The 19,345-nt window shown below is 45.9% G+C and overlaps 1 protein-coding gene across 2 annotated transcripts; it reads left to right on the top strand.

Moving 5' to 3' along the window:
* The first annotated feature begins 6,355 nt into the window (after window positions 1-6,355).
* ANGEL1 (angel homolog 1) lies at window positions 6,356-15,504 on the top strand. Of its 2 annotated transcripts, none has more exons than XM_035540116.2 (10): window positions 6,356-6,463; window positions 7,897-8,496; window positions 9,011-9,237; window positions 9,828-9,897; window positions 10,676-11,109; window positions 11,821-11,947; window positions 12,791-12,901; window positions 13,653-13,722; window positions 14,170-14,333; window positions 15,178-15,504. In XM_035540116.2, the coding sequence occupies exons 2-10, from the start codon at window positions 8,130-8,132 to the stop codon at window positions 15,345-15,347; spliced, it is 1,740 nt and encodes a 579-aa protein (XP_035396009.1). In that variant the 5' UTR covers window positions 6,356-6,463; window positions 7,897-8,129; the 3' UTR covers window positions 15,348-15,504. The 2 variants fall into 2 exon arrangements, with proteins under 2 accessions (XP_035396009.1, XP_035396008.1); XM_035540115.2 differs by lacking the exon at window positions 6,356-6,463 and adding an exon at window positions 6,496-6,668.
* The last annotated feature ends 3,841 nt before the right edge of the window (window positions 15,505-19,345 follow it).

The following is a 19,345-nucleotide window of genomic DNA, read 5'->3' as shown; positions in this document are numbered from 1 at the left end:
CACCGCTTTGTGCCCACCGCTCCCCGTGCCGTGTACCCATGTGGTGCTGGCTCTGGCGTGGGGACAGGCTCACGTCTTCACTCCCCGTTGAGCTGCCTTTCTCCCCTTCCGCAGTTTTGAAGTCTGTCAGGCAACAGCAAATTTCCCCTCTCCATCCCACTTTCCCACAGACCTACAAGCCAAAGCCATACCAGCTCCTTTCAGCTCTCCTGAACTGACTCACACTTCCCCAGGCACTGGCAGGACACTGTTGGCTGCCTGTGCTATCAGGCTGGGAATGCTTTGTTGGACTCTTCAAGCAGGGCAGAAGTGTTTGAATGCTATTGTACATTGGGAGTGAGTGTAACCAGAGCCACTGGAAGTGGTACAGCTTCTCTTGCCTACAGGTCATAATTTATTTTACAGTGAGAGAGAAGGAGAATTTGGAAAATTCCTCTTTACAAGGAATAAATGCATACCAGAATCAAGAGTGGTTTTGCCAAAATCATTCCTGGTGAATAACAACTTCCCCACCCCCCCTTAATCTTTACTTGATTTCCTGACACTGCTTTTACCACCTTCTTCCCTTACTCCTTACTTCCCTTTAGAGCTCCAGGTGGTTGACCTGTCATTTTGTGCCCTTCTGGGTGTCATTTAGCATTGATGTGTGACGTGGAGCTTGCAGTTTGGCTGTTCACTCAGACCTGCTTGAGGGAAAAAACTGGCCAGCTGGCACCCACATCACAGCATTTCAGCCAGCCCTGCAGCTCCTTCATTAAGGCCTTTTCCTTCTGTCAGACTTTCTTTGTTCAAATGATGGGTTTACTTTAGCATGAGAAAGGCCAAAAAAAGGTAAAAAGTAGGTCTAAATCCCATGTAAAGAACTCACCTAGATTTGGAATACTGTGATAGTACCCACAGATCCCCTCCTTTCCTCAAAGACCGTACAATGCTGGCCATCCACAAACTTCCTACCCTGGGGAACAGACAGCCTGTTTGTACGCTATGCAAAGCCCATCCAGACTTTATCATCTGATAATGGGGCCGTCCTGTGTCCAGTGTCAGCCAGCCCCACACTGCATGGAATGAGCCTTGCAAGGTAAATCCAGAAGTGGTCCCTGAATCCTTGTGGAGGTGTAGGAGATAGCACTGATTCAGATATTTATGCTGTTAGGGGGTTATTCAGGCAGATATTCAAAAAGCATTGACTCTCAATCATCATTGAGAAAATCAATGCAGTGGAAATTGACAGGTCTGGAGATTCTTTATCACCCTCTCCTTTTCTGAGGCATTGGGGTTGCAGACACATCTTTCTGGTCAGCTTTCTTCAGGCACAGCTTTGACCAGTCATGAATCAGGAGATAGGTGGGGACATCACTCCGTGGTTTGATGCAAGGCTTATATGGGATGCATCCAGATGCCTGCAAAACCCTTTTGTTTTGCTGGGTTAACAATGCCTATTCTCTGGGGACGTCATTTTATTTTGTTCCCTCTTGTGTTGTACAAATATATGATAAATCCCAGTGGCAGCTTATACTGTGATAGTAAAGCTCTTTGTTGAACGTCAGGCAGAGAAATACATCAGAATAGTAACTCAGCAAGAGCAACAAAAAATGGAGCATAGCATTTTGCAGCATGCAGACAAAATGATATGAATATAAATGCTTAGATTTAAGCAACTTTTTACGTTCGTTAAGAATGAGTTAATTCAGTGCTGTGTCAAACTACATGGCTATACACTAAATTAGGAATATAAAGTGTTGAAGGAATCTATGAAGAAACTGCTACAAGATACATGTGATTTTGTATGTAAGCAAATTTTAAGCAAAGTATTTAGGAGCCAATATTCTAAAAGTTGTCAGCTATTGAAAAAATGAGAAATGAGGCTTGGAAAAAACTGCATGTGTCCTAACTTGGTCATCTAGTCAAGGTTATCAATTTTTTATCTCCTATTTTAGGTCATGCCAATGTGGATATCAGAAGATTTCTAGATAAATTATAAACAAATGTTAGATACTTGTGGGAAAATATAGATTTCTTTTTTCCTAGTGTGAATAATTTAGGCCACGACCACCAAAAGATGCAAAGCAAAACAACCAGAAATTTTGACGACATTTTGCCTCTAGAATATGGCAGGATTAATAGTTATACCAATCTCTTCATTGCTTCTACCAGTCAGATTCAGCCAGCATTTTACCCAGAATTACAAAATCCCATATGTAAGGAAAAACAGCAGCCAGCTATTAATTGACCAGATATTTCCTAATAATAATATTTTTGAAATGAATACTGTCCAAAAAACAGAAGAAATATTAACTTTAATATAATCACTTGGGCTTGATAGCAGGTAACTAATTATGTCAGACCCCATTTACAGAGTAAAAATTTCAGGAGTTTATAGCCAAGAACAGAAGCCTGGTTTGCAGAAAAGCTATCTAAAAGGGCCTAATCCCACATATACAGTAAATTATTATTGCTGGATCCAAAAAAAAACCAGATCTATCTTAACAGAAAAATAAGAACGGATACTTAGTCAAATGCCATTCTGAAACAATAGAAGACATCCTGAGAAAGGATCTCATCTATTAGAGCAATCATCAAGGAATATTACTACATGACACTTGAAAAATTGTTTTATGCTCTATTTAAATACACAGAAACAAGAACCAAAGAGAGTTGTCCCATAGATTTGATTATTTTAAAGTAGTTGTATTATAAAGGAAAATAAGAAATTAACTTATAGTCACTAAGTGACAACACAAAAAAGGCTTTGAATTTTGAGGAGAACTTGCTGGTAGCAGTGGCAGCACAGTAATTACCAAAAATAAATGTGTAATATTTATTTAAAAAAAGTCCCCCACTATTAATGAACACTCAAACCAGCAGGTACAATGGATGAGCATTCCCACATATACTGGTACTGAGAAGTTTTGCTTTGAAATTTGAGAAATATGCACTTATGCAATTAAAGAAGACAAAAGAATTAACACAATTCCTAGTATTTCTGTGAAGTGTTTGTATTTATTAATAAAGAAAATGCTTAGCACTAACATAATTAGTAACTCTTGGTGCATATTAAGAAGATCTCAATTGCTTTTCAGTATTTCTTTGCTTTACTTCAATAAGTTAACTATACCTTGAAAGTTATCAGGGCAAAAAGCCTCACACTGTGACTAAATCAGCCAAGTATAAGACTTCATGAGGGAGCAGCATAGGAACAGTTAAGCTAGAAAATCAGGCCAAAATGCTACAAACCTAGACCCTAACTCTAGTTAGCACATTCACAGAATTATCTTACTACCTTCAAAACCTACCCATACTTCTAGGCAAGGGAGGGTTGAAATAGGATTTCATCTCACATGGTGCTGAGCTCTGACATCTGTGGAAATTAAGGGAAATTAAGGGCAGCTGGGCATAATTGCTGGGAAGCTGGTACTGGCCAGCTCGCTTAGGGTGCATTTTGTTCTCCAAGCAAGGTGCCAGACTGCTTGTTACCAGCCTGCTCCCAGATGGCAGCCGTCAACTTTGGGCATCGGCACCCTAGATCCCTGCTCACCCCATTTCTCTGTGGTGGTGCCTTCCTGCTGCCTTCCCCCCCTCAGATCCTACTGATCTGCCTTTGGCTACTTTGGACTATCTCTGAATTGACTTAGCTGGTAAGTAAGCACCACACCTGTGTCCTTCTCAGACTCATTCTCCATGGGTACGTTTCCTTGCCACCACCAGTGAGCTGAGGGTTTATTTGCTTTTTCTCTTCTGTCAGTGAGGGGTTTGCAGCCACCTCCTAGGACCCTGCCAGTTCCTCTAAGGTATGCACACGAAGCACAGCTGCTTGGCTACAACTGACAAGCCTCCAAGAGCAATGGTGCTAGTTGTAAGGTTGACGTTCTCGATTTATACTGCTCACGAGCACGTTTTGTGTTGGCAGGGGCTGGCTGGGTGTTAAGAGAACCTCGTCTCCCTTGGGTGCCCTCGGCCCTTCTGTGACCTCACCTCCGCATCCTGACCGCAGGTTCTGGGTGTTTCGGGAAACCAGCGCTGCTTGGGCTTGGATCGCATCAGCACCCGGTAACGGAGAAGAGAGCAGATGAGGTTTTGGCTGTGAGACCCCCAGGCGTATTGGAGAGTGGTGCCAGGCTTCTGGTGAGAGATCTCCCTCCCTCTGGGTTAGCACTGCGGTTTGTACAGCTTCACATGAGAAAGTCAGGCTGGAGCACATGCGGTCTTAAAGGAGCTTAGGGTAAAACGAGTGTGTCAGCCTCTTTGTCTTGAATGGATTCGGACGTCTCTACTGATAATTTCCCCATATATTCTGTAACAGTGTGGCTAGTAAACATGTCAGCACTTAAGGGAGCCTCAAATCAAGTATTCATTCATCCCACCAGCTGATGTTGGTGCCAAAATTGGCTCAACACTTACTATTTTGCATTACTTATACTGAGGACTCCGTAACGTTTCCTTTTTGGCTAGAACCAAAATTGTAATGCAAGAGGCTTTCTGATAAAGGTTAAGCACACATGGTACGTACATTTAGTCCATTTCCCTAGGGGTGGGTTATTTTTAGTGTTTTTGTTTCCCTAGGTTCTACATAAACCTTCCAACTAGTCCAGTCATTAGAGGCTATGATAGGGTTATTTTATATATAGAATAAAACATGCTGCATAAACCAGTGGAAGGTTTGACCCCAAAGCAGATGACCGCTGTCAGCTTTGATTTTATTGCCAAAGTTTGTAAATATTTTTCTCTAGCATAGGCCAACCAACAGTGGCTGTTGAGATGCTTGTTTGTGGTTCTGGCCAGTGTTCTTCTCCCATTCCAGTCCAATTAGGCTGATGTGGGCTGGGCTGGGCCTTCAGATGCTTTCTTTGATCTTTCCTCTCACAGAACAGCCTTGTTTTAAATTCTCTGGTCGCTAGCCCTTGCTGCCGCATATCTTTCCTCTGGAGAACATCCTCTGCTTTAGGCAGACACCAATGATGGTTTCCAGAGGTTTGCTTCCCACAGCAGGATATGGGAGACCACAGTCCAGTGCTGTGCTTTGCCAGAGACATCTGTGGGTTTTGGGACAGGTCACTGCTTCTGTGCCTCAATTTCCCCCTCAATGACACATCCGGTCCTAACTCAAAGAAGCAGAAATAAGAAAGTGCTCTAATGCCGCTGCACGGTGATCCATGTAAAACTCTAGATGCAGGTATTGGAAATATTGCTTTGCCAATTTGAAAAAGACCTTATTGCCCTATTGCTTTGGAAATACCCCACAAAGCAGAGCACTGCATTGCAGTAGTCGGTGTGCTTCTTGCTAACAACTATCTGTGGGGTTTTATAACTGCAGATTTTAGAATGACATTGGCTGGATTATTATTATTTATGTACTTAATAACATCAGCTCAGGTCCTAGCTGTGGGCGCCCTTTGTACCGATCAGAATACACAAATAGTGTACGAGACAGGTCGCCCCTCAGAAAGTGTTTGTCTGAGGATAACCGGAGAGACAACAGCAGGTGACCATCAAGGGCACAGTTTGGCAGCACTGGTCGGCACAGCAGGCAGGGATGATGCGGGTCTTGTTGAATTTATTGCAAAAGCCCATTGATAAGAGAGTTTGGAAGATCATCTCTGGTGAGATCACTCTCCAGAGGTGTGCTGTGTGTCTTTCCCAAGCAGAAGGGGAAACACCAGAGGCGTCACAAAGGTTTTGTCTGAAAATTTTAGAAGCATTAACCTGAAGCAGAAATCGATCTCTAACAAGTGAGAGGTATAAGCATTATGGGTATAGGATTGAAATGCTCCCTAGCAGATGACAAGTGTGATTTTAAAGGTTATTGCAGTTTAGCTGAGTTAGCTTTTACAGTTTTGTATATTACTATAATGCATTAAATATGTGCATTTGGTGTAAAGAGCTGAAATGGTGTTCAGTTTGATCTGATTGCCTTTGGATGTTGTGCGGAGTAAAATGCGAAACGAAGCAAAATATTAAAAAGGTGGACTTCAAGTAGGACTTCTTTCACCTGAAATTGCCCGGTTTCAACATGTGGCAGGCCTCAGCTTTGGAAGGTGCTCCCTGTCTGCTCACAGACGACGAGGCCGTGTGGTTTTGCAGACGTGCAATAAGCCGTGAGCAAAACGCTGCAGGAGAACATGCTCCTGCGCTGTTGGTTTAAACTATTCCCGGTGGGGTTTGTCCACGCAGACACTGCCCTCTGCAAAACCCCGACTATCCCGATTGCAGGGTTGCAAATCCTGTAAGGTAGCGTAGTAATTAACCCTGCAGGGGCAAATGGGACTTCACTGGGTGCCTTCCAGGGGGTTATTACTGACTTTCCGGGCTGCTGCAGAGCAGAGGGCGAAACCTTTGGCTCGGAACACGCCCCCGGGGCGGCGGGGTCAGCCGGCAGCCGTCACCCGGCCCCGGTGCCACCACCCCCGGCCCGGGACAGGCCCCGTCGCGTCCCGGTGCGGCGGGCCGAGGGGACGGCCCGGGCGCGGTGAGTGCCAGCGCGGGGCCGGGGCCGTGCCGTGAGGCCGGGGCCGTGCCGTGAGGCCGGGGCTGAGGCGGGGCCGTGCCGTGGCGTCGCCTCGCTGGGGCCGGGCCGGCGGCGGAGGAGGCCGGGCCGCGCACGGGCGCTATGATCGGCACCGTGCTGTGCTACGTGCTGCTGCCGGCCGCGCGGCTCCTCCGGGCCCTGCGAGGTAACGCGGCCCCGGGCGGGCGGCAGCGGCGGGGCCCGGCTCCCCCTCCGCCCCTTCCCCTCCCGCCGGGCAGCGAGCGGGCTGCGGGGGGCGGCGGCGGGGCCCCGGCGGCCTCCCCCTGCGGCCGCTTCCCCGGTGCGGGAGAGGGGCAGAGCGGCCTGCAGCCGCCCCGAGGTGTCGGGGCCTTCCCCCGGAGCGCGGGGCGGGTGTCGGGGGGCTGGGGGCGGCCTCCTCAGGGGCCTTCCCGGCCCCGCTGCCTGGGTGGCGTGCAGCCGCCCCCCGGCTGGGCCTGTCCTCGCAGGGGGTGGCAGTAAAAGCACAGAGGTGTTGCTGACCCCTGTACGTTACTGCGCGGGGCGGCTGTTGCAGGGGTACCTCAGCAAAAAAGGGATGTGTAGACAAAGGGAATTGCTCGTCAACAGCAGGGCCCGGTGTTTGTGTACAATTCCTAGCAAGAGATCGGTGTGTCATCTCCGATGTCAGTACAGGTGAAAAGAGTCCCTGCCTTTTTCTGTTGTACACCACTGATATTAATATATCCAAGAGTGTTACGTGAACAGCAGATTATCTTTTTTTTAATCACATATATCAATCATCAGGTATTTTAAAATCCTTACCAGGACTCCTTCTGTGCATACATTCTCTCTAATAAGGCTTTTAATTGTTGATGTCTGTCCCTCTGTTTCTTTATTTTTCATCTCTTAATTACAGAACAGTTTTTCTTTTGTAGCACATTCTTATTTTATGTAACTACTTTAAGGCCTCTTACCTTACCATTTTTACTGAATCCCTGGAAAGAAACTTGCTCCAAGTGGTCATCTACAAGCACTTGGCTTCGTAACCCATGCACCCCGTCAGCTAACTTCCATAGGCCGTGCCTTCACACGTGTTGTTGAGAGCAGGTACAATTTCCACAGCACCTTTTAACTTGGCTGTGGTGCTGCACAAGTTAGAACTGCATTCTGTGGAGTTGGTAAAGCCATTGTTGTGCTGTACAGTTACAGTGACTTTGACTAATATAACTAGAATTGGACTGTGGCCTAGCATTAAGAGGCAGGGTAAGTTATTTAGACTGTAACTGCTTCAGGGGAGTCACTTGTTTGGGTTGTCATACTGAATGGCTGTATTGCACTGAGCTACAGTGCAAATGCATTGGAAAAAAAAGAGTGGGAAAGGCTTTTCATTTGTATTATGTTAATTTAATTTTTTTTTTTTTTTTTAATGGCAGATGCTTTCTTTACCTGTCGAAAGAATGTGCTTCTGGCGAAGAGCACGTCCACCCAGATAGAAGGCATCTTTGCTGCAACCAGAGGAAAGCCGGTCCAGGAAGAGCAAGAAGCTCTACTCCAGCAGTGGTTGGAGGAAGGAGCAGGGAATCTGCCAGCCAGTGAGAGTGCTCCAGCGGTGGGGAAAGTATCAGCTACACTCGCTAGCGACTGGTTAGAAGGTTCAGAGCTATTGATGAGTAGCCTTAGCGACCTGAATTCGGCTCCAGAAGTCACCTGGTGTGCCGGTCAGCAGCTTACAGAGCTATGTGCCTTGGCTTCTTCAGAACCACAAGATCATGCAGTGACTAAACTGGAAAAATTACCAGAGGAGGAGACAGTGGCTGTAGTAGGCAGCGCTCCTTGGGCAGCTGTGGTGCCACAGACAGATCACCAGATAGCTGGCTGTGCCCCTGTCGGTGTAGGAGGACAGCATGAAGACCCAGCCGTGCTGGCATGGAGCTTAGCAGGTGGTGCAGAGATGGTGCCAATGGAGCCCCCTGCCTGGCCTGTTCAGGATGCAGTACAATTTTGTCCTCTCCTGGAGGAGGTACCCTACCACGGTCAGTGGCAACAGCTCTGAATCTAATGTTTAGTTGGGAATTTGTATTTGTAGGGAACCTGGTTAGGTTGTTGTGTCTGGGTAAGGTGAATGGGTCTGGGCTTCCTGTCTGTAACACAGTGATTGTATCAGTTTGTATAGAGTTGACAAGATCGGCTAGTGAAAGCTACAAAGTAAGTTTTTGCTGAGGCAGGGCTGGTTTCAGCTGGTAATCTCTGCTTTTAGACTGTCTCGATATTGATATGTTAGTTTCCCAGGAGCTGTGCCTGAAAAATACAGAAAGCACCCAAAAGTTGGTTGAATTTTTCAGTATGCTCAGTCTGGTCTTCTGTTAACCCATCCTCATTGACAGGTATCCAAAGGAATCCAAAGAAAGCACCCAAAACCCAAAGTGGGTGAGGGTTTGCTCAAGCTGAGAGAATGAGATTGGCTGTATTCTGGGTCTCAGGGAAACAAAAGTATCAGGAGGGTACCCAACATGGCTGTAATTTGGCTTTTTTGTCTCTTGCATATAGAAATTTTATGGAGAGACTGGGAGGATCTTTCTGTCCAGCCTTGTGAGCTAGAGCAGGCTTCAAAAAATACTCCTCTCTTTGAATTTCGAGTCATGTCTTACAACATCCTGGCCCAGGACCTGGTGGAACAGGGCCATGATCTTTACCTACACTGTCATCCAGACATCCTGAACTGGGACTACCGCCTTCCAAACCTCTTACAGGAGATCCAGCACTGGGATCCTGATGTGAGTATGACTGAGCTCCTTCCACATCGCTATCACCAGAATTTTAATTTCTTGTTTGATCTAACAGCATGTTTGTTTGTTTGTTTAATAGGGGTGGGGGAAGTCTTAGGAAGATGCTACTTGATAACTCACTGCTGATTCCTCTGAGACTAATTGAGGCCTCGAGTATATATTTTTTGGGTGCCTGTTTTGTTTTGACTGTGTTTCTCTAGCGACTAGTAATACTTTGATAGCAGGGGTTAACTTTGTAAACAGCAGAAGTGGAAGAAGAAGTAATGCATTTTTGGGAGGGAAGGGACAGGCTTGCAGGGCAGCACAGGAGGTGAAGCCTGCATAGGAGAGGGCTTTGTGACTTTCTCTGTTGGCGTGATGAAGGATCTTTTACCTCATCACTGCATAACTGAATGATAAGCTAATGTGACCCAGAAAGTTGTCATTCTCTAGCTGGGGAGTACAGGACAGAGTTGCAGTGATGGCCTTTCTGTTTGCAGGGTTAGTATGTGAGTGCACTTTTGCGCTTCCTTCCTTCCCCAAAACAAGGTAACTGGCAAATACTGGTGGAGCGAGTGAGGTCTCTGCCTTCCTTCCAGGTTCTGTGTCTCCAGGAGGTGCAAGAAAACCATTACTGGGAGCAGCTGGAACCAACATTCAAGAAAATGGGTACGTCCTGCGTTTGTGTGTCTGTACCTCCCAACTCATGGGACTGGCCAAGCAGTTCTTCCTGCTTAATGTCTTCAAAGCACTCAGTCTTCATAGAACTCTTCTTCCTTTTTCTCTGAGCAGCTGCTGGCCCTACTTCTGGGCTGTCTGCCTAGAGCTTCACCCTTTCTTTTCTAACTGATCTTTCTCCTACTTGACAGATCAGAGTAACAAAATTGAGTGAGTCCTAGAAGGGCAAAGAGAGAGAAAAGACTCACGATTATGAATGATAAACTGTGATTACTGGGACAGAATTGGGTATAATGCTGTACCCAGGGCATTACGAAAGGAGCAATTGCATTGTACAAAATGTTGTACCCGAAGGAGTAGAGGTTGGAGTCCATGCCTCCCAAGCAATGAATCCTGTTATGTGCCCCAACATTGCTTATAGCTGGTGGGAACTGAGACCTTAAGGAATGCTGACAGGGAATGTAAAATGTTATGTAACTAAGCAACCAGCTTTTCACAAGTAGGGTTGCGTTATTGGCCAGTGATGGATGATTTTTGTAGTTATAGCCAAGTTCTGTTGTAGAAAACAGTGCGAAAATTAGCAAGATAGGATTGCATAGGGGTTGGAGAAATCGTCCTTCTGGACAGGTCTCCCAGATTGAATTGCATTCTCCCAAAATTGTAGTGGGAGCCTCTTGTACTGCACAGACTTGCTGAACTCTCCAGTGATGGAGGGAGGGCCTAAGGTTGTGGCCAGATCAGCTTTTAATGCATGATGGTTTCTTTTCAGGCTTTGCATGCTTCTATAAACGGAGGACTGGGAGAAAGACCGACGGCTGTGCAGTGTGCTTTAAGGACAGCAGGTTCCAGCTGATCAGCGTCAGCCCCATAGAGTATTTCCGCCCTGGTCTGGACGTCCTCAATCGGGATAACGTGGCCTTGGTGTTGCTGCTACAGCCTCTGCTCCCAGAGGGTCTGGATCTGAAGGCAGTCAGTCCTCTGTGCGTGGCCAACACTCACGTGTTGTTCAATCCCCGGCGGGGAGATATCAAACTTGCCCAGATGGCCTTGCTCCTAGCAGAGATTGACAAGATTGCAAAAACTCCTGAAGGCAGCTACTATCCTGTCATCTTGTGTGGAGACCTGAACTCTGTACCTGATTCTCCACTTTACAAATTCATCCGGAATGGTCAGCTTTCCTATCACGGGATGCCAGCCTGGAAGGTAGGTGCCAGCCAGAGCTAGGATTGCATAGCTTTTTGCTGCGTGCCGCTGGAGAAATGCACGGCTGTATTTTTATCCCTCATGAGGAAATAGTCTAGATATTATATTTAGTTATTCAGGACTTATCCTCAATGCCTCAAGCACTGCTGAGGAAAGAAGCAGACAGACGTGTGCATGTTGTTTCCAACTCACCTTTTTTCGTTTCTCTTGAGGCAAACCAGTGATAACAGACACTTAATTTCAGGTCCTGATTCTCCCTTGCTATGGGATTTTTGTGCCTAGGTGACTAGAAGTGTGGGGGAGTACAACTCCGCCGAGACATACTGAAATTTTATGTAGATGTTTGATGTGAAAACAGTTTTGCTTGTGAAATGGGCACCTATGCTAGACTCCTCCAGTGGGTACTTCTTAATGTGTATCCGTGCTCAAATTCATTACTGGCTTTCGAGCTAAATCATCAGCTCAGTAATGGATGTCCGCCAAATATATCTGGTCATGAGACTTCTAGTTAATTGTATCCATCCTGCAGAGCTGAAGGTTTATAATATCTGCGCTACGTTCTAAATGGCTTATTTAATGTCTTTCTATGAGGGCATTCTCCTGTTTTGCTCTTGGTGAGTGTGTATACATGTATTGTCTATAGCTTGCAACTTGCAAAGGTTCTGCTATGTGTTACTGATATTTCCCCTCCTGTTTCTTGCCTCCTTGCAGGTGTCCGGTCAGGAAGACTTTTCCCAGCAGTTGCATTCACGGAAACTGGTGGCCCCACTGTGGCCATGTTCACTGGGTGTAACAGACAACTGCCAATATGTTACTCGGTGCCAGCCAAAGAAACTGGGTGAGCTCCGGTGTGAAATGGGAACATGTTTGCTAAGGCTGGGGAGTCTATGGGCCTTGCTGACTCTCTGAGTAGCTGAGGCGTGTGTTGTATGAGGCAGTCAGCAATGATTCTCTTCTATCCTTTTTCTTGGTATGTGAATTAAATTTATTTTTCTGGAGTCTATCGCTGCAGCCCAATTTCTGGCATCTTTCTCTAGTCAACAGCTGAATGGTCCCTTACAAGTAACCATTGTCCTCCATACCTCTTTTATATTCTCACACTTTAGCTTTTCTGCATTTGGGAATGATCTTCAGCAGCCACAGCTTTTAGCTGCATGTGTTTGTATGAGCAGTTTTGGGCGGTGTTTGCATACTATTGTTAAGAAATCACCAAGAGCTCGCTTTAAAACAATGTATCCCTGACTATTTCTAGAGAGGATTCAAAAAAATGAGCCCATGCTAAACAGCTTTTGTTGGAAGCTTGATTGTAAAACTTGCATCCATCCTGATCTGCAGAACTGTTCTTTGTTTTTAATCAGACCTGAGTTTTCTCAAATTACAAGCTAGCCAGTCTGCCTAAAAATCCCTTGAACTTGTAGAGTTTCAGAGAGGACATTCTTAATTTGTCTAATCAAGGTGCCGACCATGACGGATGCATTAGTCAAATGCTCTGTTCTTCTACACTGATGTATCTGCTCTGTTCTGTGCTTAGATTAAGTGTTTCCCGTTCTCGTGGCATAAGGGTGCTTGGGCTCGAAAATCTCTCTCAGACTAAAGAGGTCTAAATAGTATGTAGATGTCCTCTGTAGATGTGACTTTGCTGCAGACATTTTATTCCCTTAAATTGTATTTCTGTTTGCAGGCAGACATAAGTACAGCCGGGACTTCCTGCTCCAGTTCCATTTTTGCGATGTTGCCTGTGAACGACCACCACAACTAGTCCTCTTGGAAGGGGTGACAGATGCTAAACCAGGTATTAATGGGTTATTTTTCAGCTCATGACTCTCCTAGCTGGATTTTGATGAAAAACTGATGCCTGGTGAGAAAAGGTCAAGATAGAAGGGTAGCATTTTGTGGCTGTGTGATTACTAATGGATTCCACAAGAACTCAGAGGACAGTCTTACTGTCCTTGTATAGTGAGTCTTGCAGTGTTGACAGTGTTCCTTGAGATGCATGGAGATTCAGGCTCTTTTGGATGCTGTTGCTGACAAAGGCATTTTTTTCACCACCTCAAGGTTTTTGTTGCAGTAGAAAAGACCATCATGTCGCGATGGCTGCAACATAGATGTCTCTGGATGCTGGTACCCAGTAGGCACTGCCTCATCCCTGGGCTTTGCGGCATGGCTGTTTCTGCTCTCCATTTCTGTTCAGCCTTTCTTAGTTGTCCTTTGTGTAAGCTGGAGGCTAAGGCAAATGAACTTGAGATTAAAGGTTAAACCACTCTGGGCTTTGATAGTATTAAATGCTTTAGGGACATGTCCTTAACAGGACAGAATATGACTTTTCAGTTGTTTGCAGTGATCTGCTCTCAGGATGTTCCTGTTAGTCTTAGAGCTGGGCTTTCCTTTGAATATTTTTCTTTAAGGTGCCTTTGACTAGAAGCTATTGCTCTTCTTGGGCAAAAGAATTTGTTTGGTCTCAGGAGAAGCTTCTCAGAGTTGGGATGAGCAGCCTTTTCCAGTATTTACGTAGGTTTGTCTGCAATCTCTCTGCTCTCTTGCAGACCGCCCTGCATACTGGCCCAAGCACGCAGCCGTAGTGAATGACCCAGATCTCCAGCCACTCATCCCAAGGTAACTGAATGCACCTTCAGTGGTCCTGCTCTTCAAACCCTGTCTCGTTTTCCTCAGTGCTGAAAATCTGACTAAAGTAAAGACCGAAATAAATGTAAGGGTGGAAGAGAATAAGGAGGGTTGTCTGGAACAGCCAGATCCACCTCCACCCAGGGTTTTCCCAGCTTCTGGGCACTGTGCTGTCAGCATCGGGTTGGTGAGGCCAAGAATGAAGGGCATAGACAGGACAGGGTATTGGAGACAAGGTAAGTTTGTAGTCTGCTTTGTCTTCAGTGCAAGGGGAGTGAATAATTCAGAAAGGCTGTCTTTCTGTATGTGTTCTCAAACACACAGATAGTTTGGAGAGTTGCAACAGCAAAGGAACATCCAACTTCAGCTGTGACTGCAACACCGAACACTGCATCGTCCTCTTTCCTTTCTTGGTAAATTCTGGCTGTTCATGTGCAGGTCTTCAGGTGTTATCCAGCATGGCCTCAACCTGACCTCTGTCTACAGCCACTTCCTGCCAGAGAGGGGACGCCCAGAGGTCACAACCATGCCCATGGGACTTGGTGCTACCGTTGATTATATCTTCTACTCAGCAGAGCCTGTGGAAGATGGGAGCAGAGGGGGTGAGTGTGGCAATACAGGGATTATCCCTGTGGTGCTGGGAGAGGGCTGTGAGGTATACCAATGCAGCTCTGTGCTGGACAGAGCATTTCATTGGTCTGGGGTAGGTCTACAAGGTGTGACTTGGAAGTGATGCACAAAGGGGAAGCAACATTTGTTCAGGTATCGCAAGAAGACAGTATTTGTCTTTGGTGTGGGAAAACTGAGGCTGCTCAGATGAGGTTCATGTAGACTTCTAAGGAAGCCAGAAGAGAACGCATTCTGCTTCCTTTGTCTATCTATCTACTTGTGCTCCTGGTAACAAACAGTGCTGAGTCCTAAGTTCAAGGCTTGGACTCCCAGTCTGACTGAGACCACACACTGTCCTTAGAAGGAGGTGACTCTTGTTACAATGATGGTACCTCTCTACTACCTGACACAGCAGTTAAGCTGATGAAAGACTACATGTAAGTGCATCCAGGAACTGCCTCTGACATGGTTTGCGTTATGTTAGTCAACTTTGAGGAGGAGGTGAGGAGTGAAGGGATGAATTCCTCCTCAGGGAAAAATCTGAAGCTATCTCTAGGGTTTATAGGAAGCTCCTTTCATTCCACTGTAAGCAACTGCCTGGTGAATTTAACATATTCTTGATTCCTGCACCTGCAAGCATATGAAACCATTGAATTGCAGTATTACAGGATGCTCACTGCTTTCACATCTAGACCCAAAGGTGCATGTAAAGTTTGTGCAGGATGTCTTCCTTCATCGGGAAAAGGATCAGAAACCATTGACAAGCATCCCTCTGAAAGTCTGTAGAGTTAACATACAGCACCAGCCTTCAGCTGATGTTTCTTTCCACTTTGTCAGGTCGCAGGCTGTACCGGGATGGAGTCCTGAAGCTACTTGGCCGCCTTTCCCTTCTCTCTGAAGATGTCTTGTTGATGGCAAATGGCTTACCAAATCCTTTTTGTTCATCTGATCATCTCTGCCTGCTGGCTAGCTTTGGCTTGGAGGTCTCCAGCCTCAGAGAGGGTTAGTGATGGTCCCCTTTCCTTAAAGAAAAGCTGTTTTGAATGCAGCGGTTTGAGAATCTGGATGCACAGCCTGCTTGCAAGAAAACTCTTATTTTTGTCATGCCCTAAGAGTCCTTTTCTCCCATTAACACCCTCATAAAAACCAGGGATGAAAGAGTTGGAGCCCTTCCTGTGTTGGTATTTTGTGGGTCTCTGCAAGCCTGAACTCTGCTTCCAGTGGGTTTCTGGTAATGTTGAGGCATTGTCATCTCTTAAAGGGATCCTTGTTCCACAGCTTCGTTTAGCAGATGTGTTAGTGCCGCAGGTACCAACCTCACTCCCATGTTTATTTGTCCTGTGATAAGATCTTCAGGGACTGGGGCAATAGGCAATGCCGTCTACTTCTGTTCAGTTCATTGCTACCAAGCAGCAGGGCATGTATACACCAATAGTCTTTCACACCAAAACAATGTTTCTTTTAATTTCTGGGTGATAGGTTATGAAGCCTGGTCCTTTGGGAACTAGTGGTGTTGCCTTTGGGAGCAGCGGTTCTGCTAACTGCTTAGAAATTGCTTTTACTTAATAATTATAAGGCTGCATTGCTGGCAGAAAAAAATGTATAGTTGAGCCCTTTCATCAAGAAGCTCCCTACTGTGTCTAGTGGTCCAGGGAAGGGGACTGCTTGGAATGGAGCCAGGGGTTCTACAGAGCCACCCACAGGAGCTCTAGATCCACAGCAAAAGCCTAGAGGCCTTGGGAAAGACTCCCTTCCTTTCTGGCAGTCTTGGAATGGTTCCTAGGAAACTTGTAGGGCGAAGACCATCCCAGTGAACGTCAGATGAAGAAAACTGTCTTGTAAGGCGTAACGACCCCAGGAGTCTGTAGCTCCGAAGAGAGATGAAAATGGAACGTGTATCAGAGGAAGCAGAGCCATCAAATGAAAGAGCTGAAGAGATTCTCACTTGCCCTTCTCTTTCTGTGTCCTCCCTATTTTGTTTGGCCTCTCGGGACAAATAGCCAACCTGCGGCATCCCGCTGGGCCAGGCTCCCAGCTGTCTGAGCTAGCCATGCTTAGGTGGAACCCATAGGACTGACTCCTGTCTCTTGACAGACGTTGGGAGGGAGGGGAAGGCTCTGTCCTTCGAGGCAGATTTAGTCACTCGGATCCCAGTGTACCTTTGATGCCCGGTTAGTGTAGTTTTCTCAGCAGTGACCTGGACAGCACAAATACAACAGAACTGTACCTGTTCCTAGGGCAGATTCCCTAGTTCAGCATGACTTCTGGTGCTCGGTTTTGCTGTAAGAGATGGGAGCAATATTGACAGAAACATTTCTAACATTTTGTTCACAAATGGGGCCGGGAAATCTTGTCCTGCCTCAGTCAGGTTTTTGTGAGAGCGTACAAAAAGACTTGAAATATCATTTCCTCTTTTTGTGTCACATTGGGGGAGTTTCGTATTTTAAATGTTACTTTCTTTATTGAAAAATAAAATGTTTCTAATTTAAGAAAAAAAAAAACCCACAAAGTAACTGCAGCAGCTTGTGCTACTGGTAGCTAAACTCTTTGAGGACTTGCTCAACAAGGCTTTTCTGGCTGGGATATGAAAGAGGAGAAAATGAATTAGCTACACAAGATAGTAGTAACGAAGGGTGAGGAGAGGGAAGAAGTGGGTCTCCTGTTGCATCCTCAGATCCCAGAGGTGGTCTATTTGGCCTCAGGTTATCTTGCAAAATGGGTTGCATTCAAGAACCCTTCCCCTTTTTCAAAGAAAAGCAAATGCTGCTGATCCTTTACAGCTGATTTCTGTGAACCACAGGAACAAGGGGTGGGGGCTATGTTCTGTCCCCATATGACTGCATACGAGCTGCATATCCTTGCCCCTGCCACATGGTGTGGTATTTGCCTGGTGATGTGTGGATGGCTTTGGCTGTACCAGCTGGGATAACGTGTAGGAATCTGTCTAAGTGAACAGAAACCTGGGGGTGAGTATGTTTGCAGCTTTGTTTGGCTTACGTCTGACAGGTAACAGCTCTGGTCTAACACTGGTGTGCTTGTACCTGGGGAGGGATGCAGAGCTGTGTATTCCTGGGGATGGTTTTTTTGAGAGTTGCACTAATTTGTGTAGGTATTTTAACTTGGATTTTATAATTGGTTTTATTTGTGAAAGGAGGGGAGGAAAGGGAAATCTGTGCAACTAGGAGCCTTATTTTTCTGCCAGGCTGTTTGCAGGTTGCCAGAAAGCAGCCAGGTAGCAGATAACTCCCACCAGCTGGTAACATTGGAAAGGGAAACTGGGAAGACCCTGAGGGTTTAAAAACAACCAATCAAAAGCAAAACAAAAAAACACTGTGACACAGTGCTGTCACTTAAAATGTTGACCCTCTGCTTTGGTTGTAACTGCTGGCCTGGTCTGATGGTCAGTTAATGAAGGGGGTGGTGTGTATGTGTGTTAGGCCTGCTGGCCCTCTCCCCGTGTGCACCGTACGCTGTCAGATGAGCTGGTTGCCCAAGCACCCTGCTGGTTTTGTGATGTACCTGAGGCATAGGAGCTGTGCTCGAGCATCACAAGTGCTCCTTCCATTTCATTTAGACCAAAGACTGGACTTTTCTTCTGTGTATCTTGCACGAAGGCATCTGTCAGGGAGGCTTTAAGGTTCCAGATATATTTTGCTAGAAAATCTGTTCCACAGGTCAGCCTAACACTTTCAATACATGAAATTTTATGGTATGGACTTGGAATGGTTAAGCTGCTGAACACTGTGGATATAGAGCCATATGCTTAAAAACCCCAGGACAATGCCTGCAAATCTTCCATTTCTTCTTTCTGAGGGTTAAAAAGCTCAGAGTCTTGCAGCTCCCAAAGCCTTGGCTCACATGTTTCCTTTCGGCATTCACCGGTGAAACTTGCAGAAATGCAGGACCGTTACAGTTGATTGCTGTGGTTGTTTCGATTACTGTCCCTGTAGCTCTGCTGTAGACCCTACAGACTTGCCCTGTTTCAGGAAAGAGAAATAGCTGCTCTAGAGCAATTCAGAGTTGGGAGACCTGTGAGTACCTCTGGCTGCTGGAGACTACAGGGGGAGTTTGTGGGTGGGTGGGATGGATGGAAATAGTCCCTGCCACTAACATGGCAACTATTACATAGTTGTAGGGGGAAAATAATGCATCTCTGATGCTTTGAGAGTATCACATAGTGATATAATAACAGACTGTGGTAATGAGCAACCACCTTGAGGTGGGAAGCAGAATTAAGAGATTCCAGACTCTTAACACTGCTTCTTGACCTAAATGTCTGAGTATTTGCAATTAACATAGCTTTCTGATAAATTACAGAGAGGCCTGTAAACGATTACGAACAGGAATATCTACAATCAGAAAGAGGTGTTACAGAGGTAGGGTCATCTACCTCATACTCTCAGTAGTGTTGTAGAGAGAGCTCAGGGAGATTGGTACTTAGGGAAAGGGATGCCAGAGCCCACTGGCAGCATGCATACCTACCCTGTAATCAGTCTCCTAAGCTGCAGGGACATGCAGCTGTAGAGGCAAACACAGATTTGACAAAGTATCTTAGCTAGACAACAGCTTAAATTGCACCACAGCTGCTAGGCTGTAATTAATTACACCATTTAGATGGAAGTCCAACTTCTTCAACTTTCTCAGAGTTGTAAGTTCATCACTTCAGGAGGATGCCCTTATAATCAATTCTCCAAAATACATGGGATGGGAGAGTGGTAAACAGTGTAATTGCTCTAATTTCTGTCCTTTTGTCAATAAATGAACCTTGGCTGCTGCTTGAGGTCTTCTTTCTCTATGCCTTTTCCTTATGAGGTATCTTTCTGGCAGCTGTTTTCCCATGACTGCCAGATCCAATTATCTTTCTAAGTTAATGATGTTTATTTATTTCTTCATTTAGAAGCTATGGGTGAATTCCTTAGGGGTAAGTCGTATTATAAACTCAGCATTTTAACAGTGTCAAGCCATAAGATAGTGAGTTCCCCACCCCTCATCTCTGACAAGTTAA

Source organism: Cygnus atratus, chromosome 5 (genome assembly GCF_013377495.2).
Source record: "Cygnus atratus isolate AKBS03 ecotype Queensland, Australia chromosome 5, CAtr_DNAZoo_HiC_assembly, whole genome shotgun sequence".
Taxonomy (NCBI): domain Eukaryota; kingdom Metazoa; phylum Chordata; class Aves; order Anseriformes; family Anatidae; genus Cygnus; species Cygnus atratus.
The sequence above is the reverse complement of the archived record's forward strand: the minus strand, read 5'-3'. Positions and strand labels throughout refer to the sequence as shown.